Source organism: Tupaia chinensis, unplaced genomic scaffold, assembly GCF_000334495.1.
Source record: "Tupaia chinensis unplaced genomic scaffold, TupChi_1.0 Scaffold000557_1, whole genome shotgun sequence".
Classification (NCBI taxonomy): Eukaryota; Metazoa; Chordata; class Mammalia; order Scandentia; family Tupaiidae; genus Tupaia; species Tupaia belangeri.
Window position 1 is genome coordinate 1,343,075 of NW_006160069.1, and position 15,713 is coordinate 1,358,787.

At 40.7% G+C, this 15,713-nt stretch overlaps 1 protein-coding gene across 1 annotated transcript in view; it reads left to right on the plus strand.

Annotated features, from left to right (window-relative positions):
- Positions 1-15,713, plus strand: part of JAM2 (junctional adhesion molecule 2) — a 79,812-nt gene that overhangs the window by 51,397 nt on the left and 12,702 nt on the right. Inside the window, exons 3-6 of the mRNA XM_014591306.2 lie at positions 2,825-2,932; positions 5,056-5,208; positions 8,115-8,317; positions 10,962-11,061. Coding sequence (XP_014446792.1) covers positions 2,825-2,932; positions 5,056-5,208; positions 8,115-8,317; positions 10,962-11,061 — 564 coding nt within the window. The remainder of the gene's footprint in view (positions 1-2,824; positions 2,933-5,055; positions 5,209-8,114; positions 8,318-10,961; positions 11,062-15,713) is intronic.

Below are 15,713 nucleotides of genomic sequence, written 5' to 3' on the forward strand. Positions count from 1 at the left end.
TTTTCTTAATATCACAGCCTTAGTATATGGCAGGGGTTTAATTTCAAAGCCTGTGCTTTGAAATGCTGTATTACAGCATAATAACCCTGAACCTCAATACAGAAAATTATGCTGGCTGTGAGTGTTGAATGTTGGCTGAAGAATGAGAGGAGAGTCTATGGGAATTAGTGTCTAAGTTACTTGGTCCTTTATTCTTCGATGTTGATCCTGAGATTCCAGTGTTTTTACTGTCTGTATTCATGTCCCAGGGCTGCCATCACAAAACACTGAAAATTAGAAGCCTTAGAACAACAGAAATTCCTGGCCCATATGTATGCGTTCCCAAAATCCCAAGAGGAGAATGGAGGAGAATGGGTTGCAACATGACCATATCCCCTAGGAGGTGACTTCTTGATTCCTGTCTGTCTCTCCAGCGAGCATACACACCCTAGAGCAAAAATCTCTCTCTCTAAAAAACAAAATAAAAAACCAGAAATTAATTCTCAATTTGGGAGGTTAGAAGTTCAAGATCGAGGTAGAGGCATCTGAGGGTCTAGGCACTGGCTCTTTTCTTCCTTGGAACCCTCTTTCTTGAAGACCCACATAGTGAATTTCCATGCTTACATCTTTGGTCAAATGTCACCTTTTTAGTAAAGCAAACTCTGACCACCCTGTTTTCAAGAACTGAAAACAAATGGCAGTGCTTCTGCAGTACTCCCAAGCCTGGTGTGTTCTGCTTTATTCTCCTTTATATCCACTGTGCCCATCACCTTGTAATATGCTATGTCGTGTACTTTACGGTGTTTCTTGTTTGCCTGACTTGCCCTGTTGGGTTGCATGATCCCAAAAGGCAAGAATCTTTGTTTTGTTCACCGACAGAACTCAGGAACGAGGTGGGCCGTGTGCTAAGTCCTCAACGTATTTTGGACGAAGTGAAGAGACCATCTCTCTACATTTCACATGGTCAATGAGAGGCTGAAATGATGCTCTGGATATAGTGGTTATATCTGCTGTTATAGTTTCCATAGAGCTTTTCCAACAAAGCAGTGAAGACAGAAATCATGAAGAACTCAGCAAGAGTGGGGAGTGTGCATGTGTGTGTGTCTAGTTGCGTGTGTGAGCCTAGTTAAATATATGAAACAATGTGATTGCGTATAAAAGTGTTCTGAAAACATGGGAGTAAGACAGAGCATGGGCTAAAAGTGAGTGTGGGTGTGTGTTTAATTGTTGGAAACTCAACAAAATACGGGAAGGAAACCTATCTAAAACTCAAGACTCAGGAAGGTCACCACCCATTCTTCTCAATCAACAGAACTGAACTGTGTTTCCTCACACAGGTCCCTTAGCACACATTTGTCTTTGTAGCATAGTTGTAAACATGGCTGTAAAATGATGTCTCTTTGGAATGTAAAACTTGCTCTAAGAATTTTAGGCATCCTTGAAAACAACTTCTATTTCTTTTGTTTCTTTGCGTTTCTTTTCACTGCCCTACTTTCTTACTTTTTCATGACCATTTATTGTTTCTTTAATGCTGTCAATATGTGTGGAACTAAAAAGGTTAGAAACCACATCTAACAATAAGAAAAAATAAGAATTCTGCAATATCACATAGAAATTGCTACTGGGTTATGATTTTCATACATATTCTTAATGAGCTTTTAGCTCCTGGCTACATGTATATTTTTAGTAAGACCTGAAATAATATTGTGAGTATTGCTCTTTAATTTACCATATCATATAATGGCCTGCATTCTTTTTTTAATATTTATTTACTTAACATCAAAATGAGAGCTATGGAAAGGATTTGAACATGATTACTAGCCAAAGACACTGGACTTTTTTAGGCCAAATCTTATGCCTTGTGGGGAAAAACTGTCTCAGAAATATGAAGTTGACATTCTAGAGAGCATGGTCGGAACATCCTTTAAAAATATTTATAACTGGAGGTTTCCATTTGGCAACTTGAAGCAGTTCGCAGTCGAGGGCTAGGTTTTTCTCCCTTCTGTCATTTTATTTAGACATTAAAAGAGGGGGTTTCTTTGAAGGTTCCAGGAATTCTTTAATGACTCAACTGCAGTAAATTTCCAGTAATAAAGTGAACTTAGTTACATTAAGGCAGTTAAATGTGATGCCATGATTAAATATTTTAATAATTTATTTGGATTACAGTCAGTTTGGGGGCCATGATTGGGGATAGAAATCAATAATTTATTAGAAGCCTATTGGATTTTTATTAATGAATTTGTAAAGGTCAAACAAGAGGGGATGTGAGTGAGAATGTAGCTTGTTGGGGGTGAAACTCTGAGGTTCCTGGCATGGCCTAGACTGGACTAAGTGCCTTTCTTAGGCACTAAGGGTGAAGAGCCCTCTGGAGGTAGACCTTCGTTCTAGATTGAAATGACATCTTACCTCCCTCTTCTATCACACTGTACAGTCCTTGGAGACTGAAATTGGAAATAATACAATGAATAATTAATCGCAGCTGCCATTCGTTAAGTCCTGTCCTTATTACATCTAGTCCTGTGTACTTTACATATACTATCACATCTGAAGACTCGTAAGAACTCTGTCTGGTACTACCCCATTTATTAAATGGAAGGTCCAGCTCATTAACTAGGAAAAGCTTTGTGTTACACAGTTACTGTGTAGGAGAGCTATAATTACAGCTTTCAATTCATCTTTGGCTTAAGCCAGCATGGTACCTGTTGATGTCATTTATGAATGAGTGAATGAATACAAATATAAAGGAGTAACTTGAGGATATTTGAGAATTTGTTACCTAATTACGTAAATTATAAATTCATAGAGCCAATTAGAAAACAAGCATTTTTGTGATTGTTCCTAGAGGCTATGTTAGATTGTCGAAGCCCAAAGAAGACCGTGTCTTCAAGATTAGAGTGGAAGAGACTGGGACAGAGTGTCTCCTTCGTCTACTTCCAGAAGTCTCTTCGAGGTAAGGAGCTGTCGTCTGGAAGTAGCAAAAGAACTCCACGGGCAGCTTGGGTCCTTTAACTTACAAGTGAAAACAGGACATTGCCGATGATTGAAAATGTCTGTGTAAGAATGGGATGAAACCAGTAGTGTCTGAGACCTAAAACACGACAGCCACAAACACAAGGGACTCCGCCCTGTTCTCCAACAGTAGTAGGTGAGCCCTTGAATCCCAGGACTCTTAATTTCTCAGCCCTGTCCTAGAAGATACACAATTCAATGGTTCTTGCTGACCCTGTAGATTAAACTCCTGAGACAAGGGAAGAAAAAGTGGCACGGGGTGGGAATGGAGGGTGGCTGCCATCAGTAATGCCCTCGCCCAATTTCCTTATCTCCATCTAGGTAGCTAGGCTACTGCTGCGACAGGGACTTGAGATTTATGAACAGATGATACGACCATCATAAAATGCTTTTTCTTCTTTCTTCTTTATTTGTTACCTATGTCTTTCCACTTCCTACTCTTCTTGTTTAATATGTGATGAACTTTTCATTTAAAATGATGGTAATGATGGATGACGAATTGTGCTGTCCGTTTGATTCTAAATAACCAAAATAAATTATTTAAAAAGCACGGATAAAATAAGATAGGCCATACTCAAAATAAATTGTTGAAAAAGTACAGATAAAATAAGATAGGCCATTAATTGATTACTCTTTTAATTAGGCAAGAGATATGTTGAGATTCATTATTCTACTCTCTAATTTTGTGTATGCTTGAATTTTTTCATTATAAATATTTTTAAACTGTAACAAGGATGTAAACATTATTTTGAAATAGTCAATACTGGGACTAGCGGTTAATGCAATGGCTATGTCGCTGGATTTCCATGTTGTCCACCGGGGTTCAAGTCCCAGGCTTAAACTCACGCCGGGTGCGTGTGCGTGCGTGCCCAAGATCCCGAGAGGACAATGGAGGAGAAGGGATTGCGGCGTGGCCATCCCCTCTGGGGGGTGATTTCTCGCTGTCTTTCTGTCTCTCTGTCTCTCTCTGTCTTTCTGGTGAGCGCATGCACCCTCTAGCAAAAAGCTCTCCAAAAAAAAAAAAAAAGAAGAAGAAGAGGAAGAAGAAGAAATACTCAATACTACGTGTTCCTTTAAATGAATTAGTGGAGAAGATGTTAGAGTTTACTTTATAGGCAATTTAAAGCATACCTCTAATTCTTATGTACCAAGGTAAGACTATAGGCTGCGAAGGGCTATGGGACAGCCCTTTCTTTGTTTGAAAGGTGTTTTCCATGAGGTGTGTGTGCTCGCCAGAGGGACAGTGAGAAGGATAGTGAGAGATCACCCCTCAGGGGGAATAGCCACACCATAATCCCTTCTCTTCCAATCTCCTCCTGGGGTTTTGGACACATACACGCATGTGCCCACAGTGATTTTTAAGCCATGACATTCAGGACGTGAACCGTGGTTGGCCGTGTGGGACTCCAGCACCTTAACTACCACATAACCTGCTGGCCCCAGCACGGCCCTTTCTTGTCACTCCTCTTTTCCTCTGTGGCAAGATCATGTAGGCCACCACACAAAGTTTCTGTTCCTGCCAAGGAAACCACGCTTTCGTGTGTGTGTGTGTGTGTGTGTGTGTGTGTGTGTGTGTGTGTGTGTCTGTTTATAGAGGTTTTTGCTATAGGGCATGTGCACTCGCCAGCCAGCCAGAGAGAGACAGAGACGGAAAGCGAGAAATCACCCCCCAGGGGGGATGGTTACACCGCAATCCCTTCTCCTCCATTCTCCTCTCGGGATCTTGGGCACGCACGCACACGTGCCCGGCGTGAGTTTTAAGCCACCGGGTCCGGGATGCAAACTGCGGTAGACTACGTGGGAGTCCAGCAACATAGCCATTACGCTAACTGCTTGTCCCAAAAGAAAATGTGAAACTAAATGTTCTGTTCGAACATTCTTAAAAAATTTCTTCTTAAGAAAAAGAAATCTAAATTATGCATCCATATATAATTTTTGTTTTAAAATGTATTTTATTAACAGGAAAATAAGTACTTTAGGTACTGAATGAAGTGACTTGAAGAAGGTATTACATAGAAAGTCTCTTGTATTATTACTAACACTGCTGTCTTCTTTTTCTAAAAGGTGATTTTAAAAATCGAGCTGAAATGGTAGATTTCAGTATTCGGATCAAAAATGTTACAAGAAATGACGCGGGGAAATACCGTTGTGAAGTGAGTACCCCATCTCAGCAAGGCCAGAAACTGGAAGAGGATACATTCATCCTAGAAGTATTAGGTGATGTGCATTGTGTGTGTGTGACTCCTTCCCTACCCCGAGCTCCGTTCCCCCGGCTCTGGGGCAGCGAGGCACTGGGCCATGAGTACACCAACAGCCACTGGGAGCACAGCCATTAAGTTACAAGACCCACCTTCCTGACAAAGTCGCAGCTGTTCTCCCCATCACCTCATTGGCTGCTGAAATTTTACTGTCGCCAATTCGTTATCATAAAAATCTGTTTATTTAAGGTTGAGGTGATTTCTCATGGTCCTTTTCCAGGAGTTTATTTTTCAGTAGCCTTTAGCATACAAGGGGTCTTCAAAAAGTTCTTAGAAAATGCATATTATGAAGAGATTATATGGGTTTCAAAATTTTTTGCACCAAAATAAACGTGTACTTTAATTCAATTTTTACATGAACTTTATGTTGCGGGGGGGGGGGATTATTTTTGCTATAGTGTGTGCATGGGCTCACCAGAAAGACAGAGAGAGACAGAGAGACAGAAAGTGAGAAATCACCAACCCCCCAGGGGTATGGCCATGCCACAATTCATTCTCCTCCGTTCTCTTCTCAGGATCTTGGGCACGCACGCACACGTGCCCGGTGTGAGTTTAAGCCACGGGGCCAAGGCCTGGAGCCACAGTTAACTACACGGGAGTCCAGCGACATAGCCATTACGCCAACTGCTGGTTCCATACATGAACTTTTTCAAGTATCCACACATGTGCTATTGATGTTTCTCCCACCCTCTAAAATGGTATCCTATGAGATGACAGAAAAGCAATACCATAAAATAAGCAAACCAAGGGAAGGATTAGAAGTTATTTGGTAAAGAAAGGAAATTTGCATTTACTGTACAACTAGTGTGTATTAAGCCTTTTCACATATGCGACTTTTACTTAATCTTCACTGGTAACAGACTTTCACAGGTGAAGAAACAGAAGTGAAATTATTTTCCAAAGCCACACAGCCAGAATGTGTCTGGACCAAGATTTGGATCCAGATGGGGTTAACTCCCAAGCTAATATGTTTAGCTACTTTAAGAGTCCCTAATAGATTTTTTTAGGGAACCAGCAGTTAGCATAATGGCTATGTTGCTGAACTCCCACGTAGTCGACTGCGGTTCGCGTCCCGGACCCGGTGGCTTAAAACTGACGCCGGGCGCGTGTGCGTGCGTGCCCAAGATCCCGAGAGGAAGATGGAGGAGAAGGGATTGCGGTGTGACCATCTCCCCTGGGGGGTGAATTCTCGATTTCTGTCTCTTTGTCTCTCTCTGTCTGTCTGGCAAGCGCATGCACCCTCACACAAAAAAAAAAAAAAAAAAAAAAAAAAAAAAAAAAAGAGGAAAGAGTCCCTAATAGATTTTTTGTTTGTTTTAAGAATTATTTTATTTAAATTTATTTATTTATCTAAATTTTGACCACAGAGTGGGGGAAAGTAGAGGAAAATGAGAAAGCAAGCACCAGGTTCAGGACTCAAACCACAGCTGCCCATGGGGGAGTCCAGCACCCTTAAGCACCACGCCACCTGCCAGTCTCCCTGATAGGTGTTAATAGCTTTTGGCAACAGTTTCTGGAAGAATAGACTTTTTTTCCTCTCTTTGGTGTTGGTATACATACTAAGTAAAAGTAACAAAAGAACTCCTCTTCTTTTTTACTGTTGTCTAAACTCTTCCTGAAATTCTAGTGATGCACTAGTATAGAATAAATTAACTAGAAAACCTGGCAGCAGATTCAGCCAGTGTATTCATTTTGGAATGCTGTGTAACAAATTTTATAACAAATTAGCAGCTTAAAAAAACATCCATTCTTGGCACCAGCAGATCGCTCAGTGGTTAAGGCTCTGGACTCCCACATTCCAGTACCTGGCAGCTTGCTTTATCACTTTCTCTCTCTCTGTCTATGGTCAAATTAAAAAACAGTAATAATAATAAAAATTAAATAAATAATTCTTTTAAAAAAATTTTAAGAAGAACATCCATTCTTTTTTTTTTTTTTTTGAGAGGATTTTGCTATAGGGTGCATGCATTTGCCAGAAAGAGAGAAGTCACCCCCCAGGGGGGATGGCTACGCTGCAATCCCTTCTCCTCCTTTTTCCTCTTGGGATCTTAGGCACGCATGCACACACACCAGGCGTGAGTTTAAGCCACTGGGTCTGGGACTTGAATTGCAGTCAACTATATGGGAGTCCAGTGACACAGCCATTAAGCCAACTGCTGGTCCCAAGAACATCTATTCTTTAGGTCAGAAGTCTGGCAACATGACTGGGGTCTCTGCCCAGTGTATATATGACTGAAATGGAAGTGTCAGTTGGACTGAGTCCTCATCTGGATCTCCCAGCTTAGCATAATATGAGTAGACTTTAAAGTTTGTGTAAAAATGGAATCAAAGTTTAAATTTATTTTTGGTCCAAAAAAAATTGAAATCCACACATAGATTTTTTCAGTTCTCATTTTCCATGAATTTTATGAATACTCCTGGTAGTTTCTTGCTCACTTAAGTGAAGCCTTAATAGTTGAGGCAGAGGGGTAGAGACGCTATCTTGCTCTATCTTATGAAGTCATTTGAGGCTCAACTCCATGTAGGCATGACATTTTTAGTACATGGCTTTGCAACACCCTCAGTGTTGACATCTCCTTGGTAGTGGGAAGGGATTAGGGGAATGAATGAATGGAGACTCATGTAGAAGAGTTTATGGATCAGGCCTTTTCCCCATATTGGTTTGGCCAGAAGTCATGCATGAGACCCACCTGGTGGGAATGAAGCTGGCGAACATAGTCCACTGTGTGCCCAGACAAAAGGGAACAGGTCTGCTGAATCAGTAGCCGTTCTGTCACAGATGTCTAGTAAGCAAGCACACCTCTGCCTGATTCCTGAAACCTCTGTTTAGCTTCTAACCAATACCACTTGACTTCCATTGTTCAGTGGCTCCGGCAGTTCCGTCCTGCGAAGTTCCCACTTCCGCTCTGAGTGGAACTGTGGTGGAGCTGCGATGTCAGGAGAAAGAAGGAATTCCAGCTCCTGAATACATATGGTACAAGGATGGTCTCCGTTTGCCAGAGAACTCAAAGCTTGGTTCCCAAAGCACCAACAGTTCATACACAGTGAATATAAAATCTGGAACTCTGGTAAGGTCATTTCAATGACTAGTCTAAGAGTTGTATTGCATTTGGATAAAAAAACGCATTAAAATGTACAGTGGTGGAGGGTAGGGGACTGACATCATTGCTTGCTAAGTGAAGGAAGAGGGGGCAGCAGAACAGTTGGTGGTACCTGCACCAAGCAGTTCTGGAAAGAGCTGCCATAGGACATGGGAATACACGAAGAGAACTAGGGAGCTGAGCTCACAGTCTATACCAGCAACCTGAAGAAGACCAAGCACTGATTCGTGAGAATGGATCCGACAGGTCACTATAGCTACTTTTGTGTGCTGAAAAATCACCAAGTGCAGTTTCAGTTTACACCAAGGATGTGCATGGAAGTTCGCCCGGTGATACCCTAATCCTGGTGCTAACCATGTGAAACCAGTGACCATGCTCAACCCAGAGGAGGATGTCTGTGTCATGGAATAGTTCCATGATTCTAGGTCACCAACAATTGATTAGTACTTGGCTATCTATTATTTTAGATTCAATCTAGATTTGCTCCTTCAAAATATTGTGATCAAATGGCCTTGCTAGGGTTGCTGGTGGGAACCTATAAATATACTCTTGAAAGTTAATAATATTTTAAAATAAAAATTATTTTTGTCTTTTCATAGGTGACTTTTCAGGGTAGAGGCGGAGTAAAACAAAATGGTCATTAAGGGGCTGGCAGGTGGCCGAATGGTTAAGGATGTTGTACTCCCACATAACTGACCACAGTTCAAGTCCCGGACCTGGCAGTTTGCTTTCTCACTTTCTCTCTCTCTCTGTCTCTTTCTCTCTCGCTCTGTTCTTCGCTGGTCAAATTAAAATAAAACAAGTGAACAAGTAAATAAAATAAAATAATTCTAAAAATTCGTTAAGCTTGAAGCTTTTTTCATTGAAATAATATTACATGTCAATTTAAAAATAGCCTTCCATCAGCACCAAATCACTACCACAGTCATTATCAAAAATATTTTAAAGGCCTGGTAACACTGCAGTAATAATTTTTAGTGATTTTTGAAAGGAAGGCTTACTATTTTCTTCCCTTCAATCTATGATCATATTGTAATATTTAGAAACTCGGTCTTCTGATGAATGGTTAATTGAATTGATAAGGTGGCTAGATATCAAAGCACACCAGTAGATGCAGCTACTCCTTGAGGAAGGCCGTGCACCGGACCTCTCAGCAGTCAGCAGGCCCCGTCAGCAGGTCCGAGTGACTTTACACCGAGAATTGGACAGAAAACCTGTCGTCACACTTGGCTATATTTACTTTTCAAATTTATTTTTTCTCAGAGCAGGTGATAAAAGCCCCATGGCAACTCTGAGATGATATAGATTCACTTTCCTCAGCCTCAACCCTGGAAATATCTTGTGATGCAAAAGGAAGGCTCAAGGGTTGAATGAGGATGGGGTCTTTTGTGAAAGATGAACCAGCGGGACTCCAGGGTATGGATGCCATGACTTCCTGGTTGTTACCTAGGTGTAATGTGCTGGGAGGTCATTTTCCGTTTTAGTCTAATTTGGGTATACATAACCTTGGCCTTGAGTTCATGGTGAATATTCTAGACATCTTCTAAACTTTGGAGCTAGGGATGATTCCTCTGAGTAAAAACAGTTTAGGAAGCACTCCCACCACTTTACAGAACCCAGAGACAAGAGGAAGTGTAGTGGTCAAAAAAGAGCGAAGGGAAGAGCAGCAAATAGATCCAAACCGTGACTACTTTGGGGAACATGTATTGCAGAAGACTGCCAGGCAATGGGGAGGTGTCCCTCAGGGGTTCATGGCTCCCAAGGAGGTCAGCCGTGACTACTGCAGTATGCCGATGTGATCAGGGGGTCTGAGGAATGGTTACATGATCCTGAGCACCCCTCACCTACTGAAGTGATCCTGGAAGGGTCCAGGACTTCCCTCCCTCCCTCCACCCCTTTGTCCATCTTTCCCTCCCTTCTTTCCTTTCTGTGTGCTTTCCTTCCTTCAAGAAATTCTCCAAAAGGAGAAACTTACTGATGCGAATCATGAAATCTGTTATACCGATGTCTTACCTTTTAGTGGCTTCAACAGGGAATGGATCTTGCAAGGATTGGACTTTATTTTTGCAGAATTTTCAAAAGTTCTAGGAATAATAGAGTTTATCAACTTAATTCTATAAACAACATCAATGAAGATTTTCCTGCTTCTGGAAAGTAACTGGCTCTTTGAAGAGAGTGTTGATTATTTGCTGCAGGAGTGAGCTTACCTATAGCCGGAAAGTGCATCAACCCTTTTTCCAGGGAGATCTCTATTTATAAATGTTATTTCCTAGGAATTAGAAATACCTATACAACATAATACCTCTGTGTTCTGTAAACTTTTTAAAAACTGTTCTCTGCCTTCTGGCCCTTCCTCACCTTAATACTGTCTTGGTAGCATATTTAAAAAAAAAAAAAAAAAGAAAGAAAAAAGAAACATATATACATATATAGCAGTTCTAGTTATTTGCACCTTAAAGTTGGGGCAGATGTTTAAATTCACAGTAAAGATATAAAGTACTAAGTCATGTAAAAGGAAAGACTAATTTAATACTAAAATTTAAGAAACATGACTGTTTAAGCAGTGATTTATTGCTTTAAAATGTGTATTTGTTTTTCCTTCAACAAATAGCAATTTAACACTGTTTCCATATTGGACACTGGAGAATATTTCTGTGAAGCCCGTAATATTGTTGGACATAGCAGGTGTCCTGGGAAGAGAATGCAAGTAGGTAAGCTTGAAATATTTGCAAAAAACAAGTGGTCTTTTTTCTTTCTTTACTTTTTTTTTTTTGGAGAAGTTTTTGCTATAGGGCACGTGCGTTTGCCAGAAAGACAGAGAGACAGAAAGCGAGAAATCACCCCCCCAGAGGGGATGGCCATGCCGCAATCCTTTCTCCTCCACTCTCCTCTTGGGATCTTGGGCACGCACGCATATGCACCTGGCGTGAGTTTTAAGCCACCAGGTCCAGGACTTGAACCACAGTCGACTACATGGGAGTCCAGCAATATAGCCATTGCGCTAACTGCTGGTCCCTCTTTTTTTTTTTTTTTTTTTTTTTTAGAAATTTTTGCTATAAGGCACTCTCACCAGAAAGACAGAAAGACAGAGAGATAGAAAGCGAGAAATCACCCCCCACCCCCCTACGGGGATGGCCACGCTGCAATCCCTTCTCCATTCTCCTCTCGGGATCTTGGGCAAGCACGCTCACGCACCCTGCGTGAGTTTGAGCCACCCGAACCGCAGTCAAGTACATGGGAGTCCAGGGACATAGCCATTATGCCAACTGCTGGTCCTGAAACAAGTGTCTGCAATTAGTGTGCAGGTTTTCAAGGGTGAAAGGGCTCCAGGATAGAAAAGAGTTGAATGATTTGAAAGATAGAGGATCGAAAGTTTAAAATTAGCATGAAATTACCACATGTTAAGGAGCAAAGATGCTGGTTTTATTCCTAAATAAACACCTAAATAAACCAAGACTATTTGGCATTATATTTAACAATTGTTAAAATTTCCAAATAACTATCTTTAAGATATGCTCTTTGGGACCAGCTGGTGGCATGGTGGTTAAGGCAGCTGGATCCCCCATGGCTGACTAAGTGGTTTGAGTCCCAGACCCGGCAGTTCGGAAAACACACCCAGGGGCATGTGCCTGTGTGCCCAAAATCCCAAGAGGAGAATGGAGAAGGGATTGCATTGTGTCTGTCCCCTTTGGAGGGTGTTTTCTTACTTTTCCTCTCTTTCTCCCTCTCTCTATTTGTCTCTCTCCAGTGAATGCAGGCACCCTGTAGCAAAATTTAAAAAGAAATATAGAAGGAAGGAAGGAAGGAAGGAAGGAAGGAAGGAAGGAAGGAAGGAAAGAAGGAAGGAGAGAGAGAGGAGAGAGAGACAGAGAGAAAGGAAGGAAAGAGAAGGATGGGAGGGAGGAAGGAAGGAAGGAAGGAGAAAAAGAAAGAAAGAAAGAAAGAAAGAAAGAAAGAAAGAAAAAGAAAGAAAGAAAGAAAGAAAGAAAGAAAGAAAGAAAGAAAGAAAGAAAGAAAGAAAGAAAGAAAGAAAGAAAGAAAGAAAGAAGGGAGGGAAGGAAGGATAAAGAAAGGAAGAAAGAAAGAGAAAGAGAGAGAGAGAAAGGAAAAGAGGGAGAGAGAAAGAAAAAAGAAAGAAGGAAGGAAGAAAGAAAATGCTCTTTTGAGTAATCTTGCAAACAAAAGCTAAATGTCTTGAGGTCTTACATTACTGAAAGTCTAGAACAGTCTGTATGGGGGTTCAAATTCTGGCTCTGCCATTTAGGAGTTACATATTTTGGAGGAAGTTATTCGGCTTTGTCCCTCAGTCTCCCCAGGTTTTATGTAGAAATACACCTTCCTTAAAGAATTATAAAGCAATAATCCATTTTTTTTTGAGACATTTTCGCTATAGGGCGCGTGCGCTCGCCAGACAGACAGAGAGAGACAGAGAGACAGAAAGCGTGAAATCACCCCCCGGGGGGATGGTCACGCCGCAATCCCTTCTCCTCCACTCTCCTCTTGGGATCTTGAGCATGCACCCACACGCGCCCTGTGTGAGTTTTAAGCCACCGCGTCCGGGACGCGAACCGCGGTCGACTACGTGGGAATCCAGCGACATAGCCATTACGCTAACTGCTGGTTCCCAAGCAATAATCCATTTTTGAAAGTGATAAAATATGGGGCTAGCAGATGGCATGGTGGTTAAGGTGCTGGACTCTCACTGGCTGTCCATGGTTCAAGTCCCGGGCCCTACATGTTGAAAATTCACCCTGGGTATGTGTGTGTGCGTGCCTAAAATCCTGAGAGAAGAATGAAGAAGGGATTGTGGTGTGGCCACCCCTTCCCTGCCCCCCCCCCTCGAGGGGAAATGATTTCTCACTTTTCCTCTCATTGTCTTTTTCCAGAGAGCACACACACCCTATGACTAAAACCTAAAAAAAAAAAGAAAAAGAAAAAGAGAATAACGTGGGCACATTGTGAGGACTATATGTATTAGCTATTTTAGTTGCTATCAAGTTGTTGATAATTTTTGAATCCCCTGAAGTATTAAAATTATACTCGTTCCAGAGTAGGTTCTAAAAAAGATACATCAGATGGATATGGATGTAGGTTGGTATAAAACGTAGCTGCCATATATTGTGCCCAACAAAATGTGCATCTCGGTCCAATAAAGTTAATGCTTAAAAATCTGTTCTAGGTTATATGAGTTTCACAGAACACATATCATTTCCTTTTTGGTTTTATTTCTAATACATTTGTGATTGATTGATTTTATCCATCAAGATATTATCTGCTAAACTCATTCAATTGGTGACGCTTATAGTCAAATGTAAGTACTTTTTTTAAATGATGAGAAATTATTCCTTCTAGTGCCATTTTTAATTATCGCTGAAATTATTCATCCAAACGTGTTTGAAAGTTAATGCATTAGGGTGTTTTTCTACCTTTGTTCATTAAGGTGCTGTCCTCAGGTTCTTTCCCACCATCTTGTACAACTTCTGCTATTTCTATTTTCCTTCCATTTAAATGGTTCTGTTTAATTTAATGCCTACTTTAAACTTATCTTAAGAACTAATATCTAGGCCGGCAGGTGGTACTAAGGTTAAGGCATGTGGATCCCACACAGCTGATGCTGTGATTTGAATCTTGGTCCCAGCAGCTTGAAAATCATGCCAGGCATGTGTGAATGTTGCCCAAAATTCCGAGAGGTGAATGGGGAGGAGGGATTGTGGCATAATTATCTCTCCTGGGGGTGATTTCCTACGTTCCCTCTCTCTTTCACTTTTCCCTCTCTCTGTCTGCATATATCTGGCGAGCACATGTGCCCTATGGCAAAACTAAAAAAAATAAAGAAAGAGAAATAATATCTACAAACATTGATGTACTAGTTACTTTTTTTCTTAGCTCACAATTTAAAAAATATACAAGATATAATTATGTTTGTTTTCCCAGTAGGAATACTTTAATTTGAACATGATTTACACCTATCTAGTCTTCCCAGGTTTGTTAGCTGAAAATCTAAAATTTGTTTAATATTCATTCATCCTAGATGTTTCATGACCTTGGTGTGGAATTTATTACATATCTTTTGAAATACAGATGAATTTCTGATATTTGAAAATTTCTTTCCTTCTTTCTTCCATGAGCAAGAGAGACAGAAACAGCACCCCCACAGGATACTGAGGCTGAGGTCCACTCACAGCCTCGCCTACTCGCAGATCATGGGCACAGATGTGTCTTGTGTACTCAGGGAAGTCTTCAGGTGTGAACCCAGAACCCTAGTGGGTCGGCCTTGGAAAGCATTGAGTTTTGCCACCGTACCATCATACAATCCTTAATGAATTAATTTTCCTTTTTTAAAAATAAGAGTTATTTATTATTTTTAATTTTATTTATTTATTTATTTTGTTATTGGGCACATGTGCTCACCAGAGAGAGAGACAGAGAGTGAGAAAGTGAGGAAGCAAGCCACCCTGTCTGAGACTGAACCATGTGGGAATCCAGTGCCTTAACTCCCACACCACCTGCTGGCCCCATGAATTTATTTTCTTTGTGCAGTATCACTATATAAACTTTCCTAAAGAAGTTATTTTTGGAGTATACAAAGTCAAGAATGGATTTGGTGATTATTCTCAAGGCTGCCTCATTATGTAATTCCAGAAGATCCCACTTACATTTAGCCTTTCTCCCAAAAAAAAGAAGTTTGATTCTTTTCTGTCTGTTAGTATGATGGTGCTTTCCTTTAATTGTAGCTTTCTTTCGTTGTCTGTTTCTCAAAGAATACATAAAATGTTTTCATGTCAGTTGTTAACATTTTCTCTTCATTGAGGCATGTACGGTTGTATGACTTACTCAGTGTCTCAGAGAAAGTGGCAAATGAGATGAAAACGACTTACCTCTAAATTACTACTTTTCTATCTTCCATTTCCTTGAAGAAAATAACCTAAGATTTATATCAGTACTTAGCACTTATAGAACAAGATCATTTTTTTGGTCAGAATTTACCTATAGAGTGACTCCTCCACAGATGTCAAATTCGTTAACTTACAGAACAGGTTTTGGGGCACACAATAGCCCTTAGGTTGAAAGCTTTGTAGATATCAAATTTATTGATTTCTGAAAAAATATAGTTGGGATAATTTGGTCCTTAGGGACTACATTTAGGTATTGATTTAATTTTACCTAGATTTTGATTAGTGTAGATTATTTTTTGTTCTTTTTCTTGTCTTCTTTTACCTTCCTTCCCCCTTCTTCCTTTTTTTTTTTTTTTTTGAGAAGTTTTCGCTATAGGGCGCGTGCACTTGCCGGAAAGACAGAGAGAGACAGAGAGATAGAAAGCGAGAAATCCCCTCCCAGGGGGGGATGGCCACGCCGCAATCCC